Below are 14,822 nucleotides of genomic sequence, written 5' to 3' on the forward strand. Positions count from 1 at the left end.
ATTTGGTGTTTTCTTTTGAATGAATACACTGTAGAAGTAAACCATTGCTAGCATCTGTCTAAAAATTGCTGGACTACTTCCTTACAATTGATGAAGTGCTAAAACAGGGTTATGTACTTCAGACGTGTCATGTTCCCTAACTGCTGTAAACCTTGTACCACTGTGCCTCTTTTTCTCCCCTTACAACCACTAACTGCCCTTTCTCCCCCAGTACTTTAGAAAAGGAAACTGAAGTTCCTGATACAGTGTTTTCTGAAAGGTGAAGAGATAAGAAAGTTGGTGAAGGGGATGTGACAAGTTCATGGGATTCCTTGGACCCCAAATCCAAGTTTCTGTGTAATTGCTTTTTTAAAAAAATTATTTATTTATTTATTCATGAGAGACACAGAGAGAGAGAGAGAGAGAGAGAGAGAGAGAGAGAGAGAGAGAGAGGGAGGAGAGAGGCAGAGACACAGGCAGAGGGAGAAGCAGGCTCCAGGCAGGGAGCCCGATGTGGGACTCAATCCCAGGTCTCCAGGATCACGCCCTGGGCTGAAGGTGGTGGTAAACCACTAAGCCACCTGGGCTGCCCTGTGTAATTGCTTTTATGTAATTTTTGTTTTGTAACTCCCGTTTACCAATCGGCTGTTTTAGCAGTAATTGGCAATAGTAATGATAGGTATAATGCTCTAGTTACAGATTAGTTAGCAATCTATTTGATTTGAGTCTGACAGTATTGCTGTGATGTAGGCATGACATTTTACAGATGATGAAAGTGAGAGTTATATATACATTTGACTTTTTTTTCATATGGGAATCCAGGAATTGTTAAGTTAAATTTGTCTATCATTTTAGTGTGGAATGGTTAGGGACAGTTGATTATGGGATAGACTAGTTGACTTTTTGGCCTAGATATTTAAAGATTCTTTGATAATTAGTCATCAGGCTGGCAAGCTATTAATGTGCATTAGAGTTTTCTGTTGTTTCAAATGAAATTGAATTTTGATTTGTAAAGTATAGTAAAGTAACTTAACTATTCAAAGGCTTAGGATTAAGTTCAGTTGCATATAACAGAACCCACCCCCAAGTGGCTTAAATGAGAGAGAGGTTCTTTTGTCTTTGCAAAAAAGAAGTCTAAAAGTAGGCAGTCTGGGGCTGATGTGGTACTCCATGGTTATTAAGGATCCAGGATCCTTACTGTTCTTTGCTTTTCTGTCTGGTTGCTACAGCTCCAGCCATTTATTCCTTCCCAATTTAGGAAGACTTTCAGGAAGTCTCATATAACATTTCTACTAATATCCCAGTAGCCACAACTTAGTCTTATGGTCACATCTCACTGCAGGGGAGGTTGGGAGATACAGTTCTTTTTTTGTAAGGTGTGTATCAAATGTCCTAGAATGAAAACTAGGGTTTTGTTACCAAGATAGAATGAAAGAAAGGATATTGGGAAACCACCACCATCCTCTCCTCATGGACTATCAGAGTGACCTGACATTGCCTCCCACATGGTACAGAAGACCGTTCTGTAGCTTTCCTGGGAGCTTTTCAACCAGTTTCTGTTAGATTGTCTAGTAAGATGTTTTTGTTCCTGAAGAGTATACATCTTTATGTAGACATTTTTTTTTCAAAAAATAATATGAGGTAGTAATAAAGATCATTGTAGTTTTTTGAAATCAATTGATTAGTCAGAATTTCAAATAGTAGAGAGTGGGCTTTTTAGTAAGAATAAAATACAAGTTAAATATTTAGATGTTTAGCCTTTCAGTTTTTTGAAGCCCAGATAAGCCATTAGATTATATATTTCTTAGGGATAGAGAACTTGCCTTTTTTTTTTCCCTTTTTAAAATTTTTTTAAATTTTAATTTATTATTTATTTTATTTTTATTTTATTTATTTTATTTATTTTATTTATTTTATTTATTTTATTTATTTTATTTTATTTTATTTTATTTTATTTTATTTTATTTTATTATTTTTTTATCTTATTTTATTTTATTGGCACCTGGGTGGCTCAGTTGGTTAAGTGTCTGGCTCTTGATTGAGCCTTGTGTTGGATTCCGCACTCAGTGAGGCATTTGCTTCTCTGTCTCTCTCTTCCTCTTCTGCCCCTCCCCTGGCTCTCACACACATCTCTCTCTTTCTAAATAGATAAAATCTTATAAATTTTTTAAAGATGATTAATGTGCTTCAAATAAATAATACATGGACTGACTCAGTATTTAAAAGGTGAAAAATAGTCATATAGTGAAAAGTGACTCCCTGATTCTGGTCTTGAGTCCTCACAGTGCCTTTCCCCTTGAGGCAATGGATATTTTACCATTTTGTGTATAATACCTTATTTTTTTCTTTTTTCTTTTCAATGATATTGTGCTATATACATTGTCCTGAACCTTTATTTTATCACTCAAAAATATATCCCATTGTATGGAGGAACCATAATTCATTGAACAGAAGGATCTTGTCTTATTCTCCCTATCTGTCCCTGCTCTGTTAACAACATTTGTTCGTATTGGTTGAACTGAACAGTCGTTTATGTTGGTTGAGCTGAATTAAATTTGACTATGCAGAATATTTTAGGAATGAGTTATTTTTGGTGGTGGTGTATTCCAACTCGCTAAGAGGATTTTCCCTTCTTTGAACACCAAGATGTTTAAGTTATTTTGGAAATAAATACTTGTAAAATGTATTATGTAACTATATAATTTATTTCTTTTTCTTAGTATAATAGTAGACACTTTTCTTAATGGTTTTAGCACAGTGTCAACATCAATTATTATTTATACCCAAAAGGGTGATATTTCAGGAGCATCTACTGCTTTGGCCTTATTGTATGGTGCCATCTTGACATCTGTCTGCATTTTGATATCTTACCTGCTTTTTAGGGATTTTTTTTGCTTTGGTCTCTCATGTGCCTGCTTTGGCTGCCTCTGACATGGTAGTCACCTATCCTCTGGTACTGAGTCCTTACTGTTTCCTACTTCTCTTTTCCTGATTTCCTTTTTAAATTTTCAGTGGGCAAGTTGCCAGATAAGCAGGACAGAAATTTATTTCTAAAATAAAAATAAGTAGATTGAGAGAAGGCTTGGCAGAGCTTTCCTGCTGATGAAAGTACATGAACATTTTGGTATTTGGAGTACTTAGGGGGCGTTTTGCTTCCTGCTTATTACCATGTTCTAGAACAGCTCTGTCCAATAGAACTTTTTGTGGTAGTGTAAATGTTTTATATCTGCCGTCTACTAGCCTCATGTGGTTCTTGAGCATTTGAAATGTGGCTAGTGTGACTAAGGAACTGAAAATTCAGTACTAGCTAATTAAATTAAATTAAATTCACACAGTGGCTGGTAGCTACTGTGTCAGATATATGGTTCTAGACTCTAGATAATTAACTGCTGTACAGCAAGCATGATTATAGTGGAGTTTGGGTGGGGATGCTATCTTCTGCTGAGCAGAATACATTTATAGTATTGGAAGGGAGGCAGTTTGGAATGCTGATGTTCAAATTACCTCAAAGTAAATAATTAGATTGGAACTGCTTTTTCATATTAATATTATGATTATTTCAAACTAACATTCTAAAGCCATTGGTGCAGGCATGTATTTATGGTTTATAGCTGTGATAAAACTTTGAGTCCTTTTGGTTACTAGGGCAAAATTAGTAGCGCTCTAACTTTATTTATAGGACTTGGTTAGACAGTTGCCTGAGTGCCAGAAACTCCTACAAATAACTTTGACCTTTCCTAACAAAACGTCAAGGGATAAAATGTTCCATAGTAGAAGGTATCACATAGTTGTATCTGGTATAAACAAAATATTACTTTTTAATGGAGAAATAAATAAGAAACCAAAGGAATAAGTAAATAAGTGATGGATTTTGATATCAGCTAGGAAGAAAATAAATCAAGCACCAGTAGTAGAGTATGGGCTTGGGAGAAGGACCTCCAACTAAAGAGAGTGGTCTGGAGAATTTTATTTGAGGAGTTGTTTTTAAGTTGAAGTCTGAAAGATAAGAGGGAGACAGCCTTGCAAAGGATGAGGAGGGATTTTAAGAAAAAGGAATAAAAGAAGAAAAAAAAGAAAAAAAAAAGGAATAAAAGAATTAAGGGGTGCCAGGGAGAGGGATGAACTTGCTCTAGATCCAGAACTGGCTTGAGCCTAGTGATCGAAGGTGAGATAATGATGTGCACTGAGCTTGGAGAGGCAGGCACTTAGCAGATTATATAGAACCTTAAGGCCATTATAAGGACTTAAGATAGAGAACATTTTTTAAATGATTTAATTAATTTGAGAGAGAAAGAGAATGCATGTGCACGTGTGCATTTGAGTGAAGGGAGGGACAGAAGGAGAAGAGGAGACAGAGACTCTCAAACCAACTGTGCACTGAGTGCAGAACCCATCTTGGGGCTCAATACCATGACTCTGAGATCACGATCTGACCCAAAACCAAGAATGGGATGCTTGACCAATTGAGCTACCCAGGCGCTACCAGATAGGAAACATGTTTAAGCAGAATGTAAAGCTGTAGAATCAGGGGAGTGATAAGATTTGGGTTTTGTTTTAAAAACTCCCTCTGGCTGCTCTGTGATAAATGTTTTGCAGAGGAACCACAGTAGAAGTAGAGGAACCATGGAAATGTCTCGGTAGGAGCTGATGGTGGCTTGGGTTAAGGTGGTGGCAGAGAAGATCAGAGAAGTCAGATGTGCAGGACTTGCTAGTGGGTTTCATGTGGGGGTTGAGGGATCAGGGAAGGAACACTGCCTTTCATAGTTGCCAGGTGGTACCACTTAGTGAGGTGGAGAACACCAAGTATATATTAGATTTCAAGGTAGTGGTAGTGGATAATTAAGAGCCCAATTTTGGGCATGTTATGTTGGACTCATCTTTGAGATGGCTAAGAGTCTTACTGCAGCATGAGGAGAAGTCCAGGCTGGGGGTAGAACTTGGTAATTATTAGCATGTGGGTGGTATTTGAAGCAATAAGAGTGGATGAGATAACTCAGATAAAAGACAATGACCCAGGATCAAGCCCTAAGGAACACTTATTTTTTAGAGATTTGTTGAGGCAGTAGCCAGGAAAAGCCTCTGAGAGGTAATCAGCAATACAGGGAAGAAAAAACCCAGGACTGTGGTGTCTCAGAAGCTTAGAAAAAGAGAATGTTTTAAGAGAGTTGCCAACTTTGTTGAATCTTGCTAAGAGGTCAGATAAGTTGAGGACAGCAAAATGTCCATTGAGTTAAGTGACATGGAAGTAGTTGACATTGACCAGTTTAATGGAGCGGAGGGCTTGGAAACTTTATTTTGAGTAGATTGAAGAAGAGAGGGGTGAAGTGGAGATAGGGGTAGTCAACTTATTTGAGAAATGTTACTATGAGGTGTGAGCAGGGAACTATGGTGGGGAGGCAAGGGGTCAAAGGAGAATTATTTAAAAACCGTAGTTCATTTAGTCATTTGCCTGTTATTGGACATTTATGTCTTTAAAGTTTTTCTGCTCTTACAGATTGCTATGATGAACTTCCTTCTACACTTGTGGGGCTTTTCTAAGTTAGGCTCCTTGGAGGTGTAATTGCTGAGCCAAAGGTCATGCATGTTTCAGAATTTAATAGATATTGCCAAGCTGATGTCAAAGTGGTGACCCTGTTGTTTACTTTTCCTCATCGGTGCATGAGAGCAGAGGAAGGTTTTTTGAAGATGGACGTATATTTATTTGCTGGCATGACAATGATGAGTAGAGAGGGGAGATAGATTGATGGTGCAGGAGAGAACATATATCAGAGCAGTGCAGTCCTTACATAGGTGTCTGGGGAGAGGCATGAGCACAAGAGCTGAAATGGGCCTTGATGCCATGGATGCTTCCTTCATTGTAACAGCATACGGAAAAGGAGATGCTTGCATACGGAAAGGATGCTTGCGTACGGAAAAGTAGGATTGTAGATTAGATTTGGTGGACAGAAGACACTTGTCTGAATGCTTCTCTCTTATTTTTATTTATTTACTTTTGGTAAAGATTTATGTGTAAGTAATTTCTGCACCCAACATGGGGCTTGAACTTACAACCCTGAGATCAAGAGTCACACGCTCCACAGTCTGAGCTAGCCAGGTGCCTCTGAATGCTTCTTTTAAAATGAAATATTTGGATAGAGCAACAGCTGAAAGTTGAATGGTGGGGAGAGAATGAAACAGGTTTGAGGAGAAGGTAAGAGTCATCCTAGAGAGTAGGAAGCTTACAGGGGCAGCTTTGGTGGGATTGCTTGGCACTGTGAGAGGCCCAGTTGAGCTTTGTGATCATGTTGGGTTGGTCAGCGTGGTTATGTGATCTTTTTCCAGCAGCATTCAGCTGTGTGGGCACAGGCACAGAGAAGGCAGATCACTGTTTCACCGGGTTTGGAGTTTTGCCACGTGGCAGGGATGGAGAGGACACACGATTGAGGGTATTTGCAGGGAGGGATTATAATTATGGACCATTGGAATCACAGTTGCACAAAGGAGGGAAAGGGAGACACATCTACCCAATGGAGTGGGTAGATAATGAAAAAGTGGTCGGGATGGGGACTTCCCAGGAGGGCAGAAATTGTACTGGAGGGGGTACCAGAGCGAGTAACTTGCAAGTGTGGGAGTTATTTGAGAGTATGATTGAAACATAATAAGGAAAAACAGAGCTTTCTTAAGATAATGCATTTTCCTCTTTTAGATGTTCTGGGTTCCCCTAAATACTGGGAGTAAGAGCTCCAATAAATCCCCAATTTTCCTGTAGCTGTTCAGAGAGGTGAGCTTGGGACGCACCCTTTCTTTTCTCCGTGTGTACATCTAGAGCTCACTTTCGAGATCATAGAAGGTAACCACAGTTCACAAGAGGGTTCTGAAACCATGCTCTTAGCAACACCCGTCACTGCAGCCTCTGAGAGCTCACATACAGTGTGTGTCTACTGAGTTCCCTCTGTCATTTGTTACGTGAAGCCTTGGTAATGGGCAGGGGTAGCCTGCAAGGTTATATCCAGGGTAGAATTTCCATTGATTTTGTCAGTCTTGATACGATTTATCAGTGAACAATTGTCATGCAGTTGTCACCATCTTGGAGTCCTACAGACTTGTGTTTAGCTTTTGTCTCTTTTGGGCCCCAATATTTCCTTTTACATGTGAAAAAGATAAAGTAGGGCCTCCCTTACAGAGATACGGTGAAGGTAATGAGAAAACGCGCATGCCCAGTTGTGGCACATAGTGTGTTCTGGCCACTGGTGGTGTCTTTCTGAAATCAGCAACCAGCGGTGGAATGTTCACTCACTCTCGGTTTTGTCTTCCAGAGGGGTTTAATCCTCTCCTGAAAAGTGGCAGCTATATCTCTCTGCCATTCTTCCCTGAGTCTCTGCTGCTTTGTGACAGTGCTGTAACTGGACCAACTCTTCAGACTTTAATGTGCGTGCAGACCACCTGGGGCTTTGGTTATAATGTTAATTTTGATTCTGTAAGTCTGGGTGAGGCCTGAGAGTCTTCATATTTAAGTAGCTCCTAGCTGATGCTAAGGCTGCTGATGCTAGGCCATGGGTCATATTTTGAGTGACAAAATTCTATTAGAGAATTGCCCTGTGGGAATCCTTGCTATTTTAAGCTGAGAGGAGGCAAAGTTAGAAAAGCCCTATTCTTTCAACTTTTTTTTTGTTTTTAAGTCAGATTCAGTTGGACTTCATGTGGCCCATTTCTATAGCTCAGTGTTGTGGTGAGTCTTTGTTGTCTCCAACCGTCCTGAAAGTGGAAGGAGTATAAATTATGTAGAAAGCGTTGCCTTGGATTTCTTTTCGAAAAATTTTAGTGCCTGATTCCTCAGGTATATTTTTATAAAATTGTCTTGGCTCCCCAGATGTGCACACTCCCCCCCCCCCCCCCAACCAGCCTTTACACTCATGGAGAAGCTTACATGAAATGTACAGTCTCTTGAATTGTTAGACTTTGTGGCAGAGAATACCAAATGTGGCTCCAAACCCTTTCTGAGAGTCCGGCCCACCAGACTTTTCACATTACAAAATCCAGCGCTTTCAGAAGCAAGAATTCTGTCTACATCATAGCCTTAGAATTACTGGCAGCACCTATATTGCTGTCTCTGGTAATCGGATTTTTCTTTCCTAGTAGCAAGCATGCCAGACTTCCTCTGCAGGCCCTCCCTAGGACATTTCTTTCTCGGACGTTCCAGTCCACATGTCCTCTCCTCTGAACTAATATACAGGCCGATAAGCTTCAGAGTACAGTGGTGGATTCTGATAAAATGTTCTCCTGAGAGAATGAAGTATGTGTGCATCCTAATCCTGTAGGTGATAGATAAGACTGTGATCCTTTTCAGAGTGTCTTCATAGTGTGGAATTGTTACAATTTTGTGTCTCTTAATCTGAATCCCGCGTAGCTATCAAGCATAAGTTTCCTCGTTTGACTTTGACTATTTGAGAGATTATTTTTCCTTCAACCTCTTTGTTTCCTTTTCTTCCTTTTTGTTTTTTTTTTTTTTAAGGTAGGGAAATGTGGATGCATAGGAGCATGAATAAGGAAGGCTCGCTTAGCTTGCTTGGGGGTTTGTGAGTTGTTTTGATGTATGTGAAGAAAACACAGAAGAATTTGATTTCCTACCAAACTGTTTACCCAGTTTTTAAAATTATGATCTGAAAAGGAAAAGCATTTAGAGTAGGAATTTATTAACTCTCCCTGTGGTTCCAGAGTTTATAATGGGTCCACTTATGAGTGTTTTGGAGGTTGTTTTTGGATTTTGGTGACATATTTGAACTGTTCTTATTTCATGTCAAGGACCGCTTTTCCCTGTGTGTTTTTCTTATTTTGCTCCAGGAGAGTAGGGATGTCTTTATCCCATCCCAAACTTGATTAAAAGATAATACCATAAAGTGACAATATGTGACATTCTATTGTATTTGTTCCTTTGATACTTGGTTAAGAATGAATGAATCAATTTTGTGTTTTCAAAGAGTTTGGAAGGACTGTAATGGCTTAATAGTGTGATTTTTAATATAGTTATTAAGAACAGAGTATAGGGAGGTCTTTGACCTAAGATTTAGGGCATGGGCTATGAGACTAGAGGGGAAAGTTTTAGATAAAAATTTATTATGGATGTAACAATTTATAGAAAGTCAAGATTTGTTTTCTCATTTTCTAAAAAAAAGGCTGTCTCAAGTTGAGACTTGGAAGTTCTTATTCCTCTTTTATACTGGAAGTGAGGTAATCTTGCCATCAGAGGAAGCAGAGAGGTTCTGCATAAAGAAAAAGAAAAGGTTTGGGTGAGGCCAAGAATACCTGCCCCACCTCTCCAAGTTTAAATGAGCTGGTAGTTTAAGGTGGAAGGAGAGAAAAGGTATTTATTATAAGCTCTCTGGCAGAAGGCACAGAGCAAGGAGGAAAGGGAGAAGTGCCTTGACTTCTACCCTAAGAGTAAAAGGAATTCTGCTGTAGCAGATGCCTAATACAGGAGCATTACAGTGGGGAAGAATGAGGGAGGGGGGAAGCAAGTGAACCTGTACCTGCACAAGGCCTGCCTTACGGGTGAGGCTTGTAGACCTTTCTGGGAGATTTTACAGGCAGGAGAGAGCTGTTTCAACATGTCTGAGGGGAACAGAACCCTGAGGCAGCTGGAAGATGGTAGCCTCTTTTTTTTTTTTTTTCTTTTTGGTTTCATGTTGTTTTTTTCAACGAGTTAAAGGAGTGAAATATTCCCCCAAACACAGAATGCTTTGAGAATGTATGCACTCACTGTGTGTTAGGTATCATGCAAAAGACCCCATGGCCAAAAATAGATGGGTCCCCCCAGATACATGTGGATCAAGGCGTTAAGATTGGTAGGTACAGGAATGCAGCAGTAACTGGCAGATGTGATGAAAGCCATGTTACAAACAGCAGGCTTGCAGAGGAGGGAGGGGTCCCGTGCAGCCAGGGTGGGTTTTGGGATTTGAGTTTGCAGCAATGGGTGGGAAGTAAGGAGAGAGCATGCACGCTGGTGTATGGAGGAGTCAGCTATTTTCTGAATAAAAACCACCAGGACAGATGATTTGATGATGCTTGTTGTTCACCGTTGAACATAATGGATCAAAATATACTTGGCATATCTGAAGCCCTTATTGAGTGTCTGAACTACACTATATGAAGAAACAGGTCACCAGGAACTTGTCAGATAGTTTACATGGTTCTGTCATTTGATCTAACTACGACAACTCTACAAAGAGTACTAAATGCATTTTTTGGTTGAGGAAACAGGGCCTAGTCTTGTTAAATAATTTTCCCTAGTCCGTGATAATAATAATTGTAAATTCAGCTTCCAAACCCATGCTTTGTCCCCTGTGCTGTCCTCTTGCCTAGTAAAGAATCTGCAACATGCTAAGGGCTCAGAATCCATGTGACTCTAAACCCTTGCTTGTCTTCTCTCTCTTCAGAAAAGAGGCTGTGTTGATTTGAATTAGGGCAACAGCAATAAAAAAAGATGAAAGCCTATTTGAGTTTATATGTAATTTTTTCTTCTGTTTTAAATTTAGAATTATTTAGAAGAGTGGCATAGGCCAGCATTGCAGGGAGGAAATACAGGCTCTGAGCAGGTTCTGTGTTCCTGCGTGGCTTCTGAGGAGGCTCCAGAAGGATTGGACAGAAGGGAAACTTGACTCAACTCTTGATCTTCTTGGAGGGCAGAATTTTTTTCATTGCTTCATTCATATTTAAAGAACTTGTCTTAAACTAGTTTGTTTCTAGCATTAGAAACTAGTGCTAGTGGTTTATTACTAGCCCCGCCCATCCCTGCCTTTTGCAGTAATCTCTGTGAGTGATGATTGTGTTTCTAGAAGTAGAATGACGGAGAGATTCCCTGAAGGCAAAGAGAGAGTGCTGTACACTCTGGTTCAGACACACGGGGCTGGGAACTCCCAGAGAGAGGGAGAAGGAGAGAGGGAGGAGGAGAGGGAGGGGGAGAGGGAGGAGAGAGAACAACAGAACAGTCAGCTGGAGAGGAGGGAGGAGGGGGGAGAAGACCGGTCGTGGTAAATTTTTAAACTCAAGTGATTTGGGGGGGGGGTATCTCCCCACCCCGAACCCTTGCAGCCCCCCGCCCCCCCCCCAGCCTGGCACCTCCTTTCCTACAGTTCACTGAAGTGCCTTTTTGCAGTCCAGGATCAACTGGCCGCTGAGTTTGAGCAGCCCGGTCTGACATGATGTACCTCTGGGTGAGTACGGAGTGCTGTGGGTGAGGGCTTGCACTTGCACATATAAGGAGTGGAAAGCTGCGAGGTTCGGCTCCAGCACAAATGGCCTTCCTCTCAGAGCACAGGCAGCCCCATCCCTTTCTACTCCCAGGTGTTAGGTTCTTGAAACCTAGCAGTGATTGTGACATTGGTTGGGTTTGTTTTTGTTTTGTTTTTTTTTTAAATGTTGTTTATCTTGTTAGACTTAGGCCCAAGGGTGAGCTCCCAGTGCGGTGTCATCCTCTGGGCTTGGTAGGGTTGGAGAAGGCAGATGGGGCAGGCAAAAGGAGCCAGCCGTTCCAGGAGCTGCAGTCTTCCTGGTGGGTCAGGATCCACCTGTGTTTGTTTTGGGGGCACTGCCTTTGATAATCAAACCATCTCTTTAGATATTGAAAGCCAGATGGTGGTGTGATTCTTAATTAGGAATAAGCTTTTATAAGTTTTTATCTTAAAATTTTTATTGTCCTTCACAATAGTCTTATGAAGTAGGTCACTGTTGTTATGAAGATTTTATGAGGGAAGTAATTAAATCACACAGAGTGACTTGCTTGTAGTTAGAATCCAAGTCTACAGAAACTAGAATCGTAATTAATAACGAGACATTATAAAGCATTTTATATTTGCCAAGAACTAATACTTTACATTATTTAAATTTATTGTTAACTATGATGTAATTTGCGATGAAGAGGAAAGGTTGGGATTGGAGAGATTTTTAAATTGTGAGATGTGATAACTTTTAGGGGAATGACTGGGAAAATAATACAAGGAAAAAAACCTTGCTTTTAGTTGTGAAAATAAGAGCATCTATAGCCCCTTGCAAAGATGGCGGCGCCCTCTCTTGAGCAGACAGCTGTTGTGTGTTGCTAAGGGAGCCTCCTCGACGTGATGCCCTTGGCTACTAGCCAGCTTTTGAAAGTTTCACTTTGCCCTTTGCCCTTCAGCCTAGATGTCTGGAATTGCAGAAACCTACTTGGCTCAGGCTGACTAAATTTATAAATATCAGAAGGCAGAATTTTAACTAGGTTTCTGGAGATGGAGCTTGGTCACAGAGGGGATGTGATGTGTTTGTGTGTATGTGTTTTGGGAGGGGCTTCTTTTCCTGCTTCTCCCTTCATATTTGAATATGACCTTGAAATGTAATTTCCTCCTCTTATTGGTTTATTTTTCTAGTGTTTGTAAGAAGTCAAAGAACTTTCTGACACACTTTATGTGCTTTAAGTAGTCTTGAGCTTACTATGAGCAAGGCATCTGTCAAGGGTCTTTGCAGCCTTCTTGGTGGGACTGATCAGTTATCTGTCGACCAGAGGAAGGATGAGTTATTTGGTCTTGATTTGTTTGGAAGATGAATTATGAAAGGAAGCAGATTGAATTGATCTCATTTCTACTCACATGTTTGATGAGAGCAGACAGTGACAGTCTTCTCAGTCTCTTTCTTTGTGCTTCTAGTTATTTGTAAATTCGTCTAAGTCCCCTGTGCTTATTAGAACAGAGCTTCCCAACCACAGTACCGGATGTTGGACTGAGATGCACATATGCCAACATAATTATTCTCCTCCATCCTTGGAGCAGCCAGGTGGGGCCCAGGATTCCTCTGGTCATTTGAATGCATTCATTCATTCTAGTTTGCCACTTTGTGCCTTAAAAATATAACAATTGTCTATATGAACCATGACACCTGAAAGTTTGAGTAGCACTGTCCAAAGGGCAAGATGTGTGTCACCCCTCTCTCTTTAATTCTTATCTGCATCATCTCTCCCAGTGCCCAACACATTGAATTCAGTGAAAATGTCCAGAAGGAGCCAGAGCTGCATAACACCCAGATATAGAGAAGGACAGCTGGGTGGTTGTGTAAGATGTGGGGAAGCACTGAGGAGGTACAGTGGGGAAAATTTACTGGCCAAGGAATAGGAGATCAGAGTTTTGTCTAGGCCAGTGTCCATCCATGTGATGTTGGGCAATCCTTGTTTGAGCCTCACTTTCTACGTCCATAAGATAATAGAACCTCTTCTAATGCCCAGGGTCTGTGTGAATTTATGTAGCAGTACATATGCCAGAAGGACACCCAGTTGTGTAAGAACATTTGGGTCCTCGTAAGCACGAGAAAGCTGTGCAACATGATCATCTCTTCTGCCTGCTTGGTTTGATACCAGCAGTGAGTTACAGGTACTGTTTCTCAGGGTTCTAGAAAAATTACTCAACAGTGTTCAGTTGTCAGTTCCTCTGAGTGGTATGGACATCCTTAGAACCTGAAGAATAGTTTCTGAAGATTCTGAGGACTAAAAGAGCTCATCCAGGCATTTTGGTTTGTGCGGTTAGATGTGATTCCTTAATTTGCTTCTATGTGTCTAGAACAAGGTGGTGGAATGCCATCTTGTGCTCTCTGTATATGTCTCTGCCAGGTCTTCACCCTGCTTTCCTGTTGAGTCCCCTTCCTTTTAAAAGACTGGTAGCATCAGTAGACAGCATGGTATGGCGCCAAGAATATGGGTTTTGAGATGTCACTGGGCATAAATCCTACTTCTGTCATTTCTGGTGGTGTGGCTATGAACAAATTAACCTCTGAACCTTGATTTCTTCATCTGTCCCATAGGGAAAATAGTACCTATCACATGGGATTATTGTGAGAGAATTCAAGATCATCTAAGAAGTATGCTAAGTGTGGGGTATGGCACATAGTAGATGCTCAGTGAATAACTGGCACAAGCTAAACTTTTTGCTTTGAACTTTTGCATGAACAGACTGCTTACCACCCTAGAACATTTCCTCTAGCAAATTAAGGATGTCTTTGTGTAGGGAGAACTCCGATAAACACAAACTCGTTTCATGTGAAGTATCTCCCCTCAATCAGTATTTTAAGAACCTGTGATTAGAGAACCCTTGTTAAAGTTGCCTCTTGATGGACAACATCCCCGTTGTTTTTTTCTCAGCCTTTTTTTTTTTTTCTGGTTTATGTGTGGAGGGGTACAATACTGTTAAGCATTGCTTTTGTCCTTTATATTCTATCTCTCTCCTTCATGGCCTAAAACAGGAAGGAGGGTGGAGTGAAGGGGGAGGGGAAGGTAGGGAAGAGGGAGGCACATAATTCCTGTAGTGAGGGAACTTGTTTGATGATTATACAATTTATATCCAGTAAACAAAATTATAGACCATTTATTTAAATTCCCAGAAATTAGGAAGTGTTCTCCCTGTCTAGCTGATCTTAGCTAGACTGGTTCCAGGCTCTCTTACCCATATTCTCAATGGATGAACTTGTGGATTTCATTTTAAACTGTTTTGTCATAGTTCAGCCCTGTTCTTAATAACTCAGCTCAGCCGACATTTAACGGATGCCTCTGATGGGCAGAGGACTGTGCTACCAGCTGGTACGAAGACAAAGAGGATTAAAGACTTCTCATGCCCTTAAAGCATTTAGAACACAGCAGTAGTGAGCGTATGTACACAGATAATAATGATTTTTGTATGATGCTATTCACTTAAGAAAATGCTTTTAGATGTTATCTTGTTTCATCCTCACAGCAGTGCTAAGGGCTGAGCATCACTGTCTATATGGTACATGTGAGGAAAGAGACAGAGCACATGACAATAAACGGCATTGCTGGAAGCTCAGTCCCATCAGTCTTGACTCTGTGGCTGTTT

At 40.6% G+C, this 14,822-nt stretch overlaps 1 protein-coding gene across 11 annotated transcripts in view; it reads left to right on the forward strand.

Annotated features, from left to right (window-relative positions):
• RBFOX2 (RNA binding fox-1 homolog 2) overlaps positions 1–14,822 on the forward strand; it is a 274,668-nt gene that overhangs the window by 113,209 nt on the left and 146,637 nt on the right. The window contains exon 1 of one of the 11 annotated variants that reach the window (XM_055329196.1): positions 11,067–11,168. The exons of the other annotated variants lie outside the window; for them this stretch is intronic. Within the exon in view, the coding sequence (XP_055185171.1) occupies positions 11,154–11,168 (15 nt within the window). The 5' untranslated portion in view covers positions 11,067–11,153. Of the gene's footprint in view, positions 1–11,066; positions 11,169–14,822 lie in introns of those variants that run through there. 11 annotated transcript variants of the gene reach the window in all.

Source organism: Nyctereutes procyonoides, unplaced genomic scaffold (assembly GCF_905146905.1).
Source record: "Nyctereutes procyonoides isolate TBG_1078 unplaced genomic scaffold, NYPRO_anot_genome, whole genome shotgun sequence".
In the NCBI taxonomy this organism is placed as follows: domain Eukaryota; kingdom Metazoa; phylum Chordata; class Mammalia; order Carnivora; family Canidae; genus Nyctereutes; species Nyctereutes procyonoides.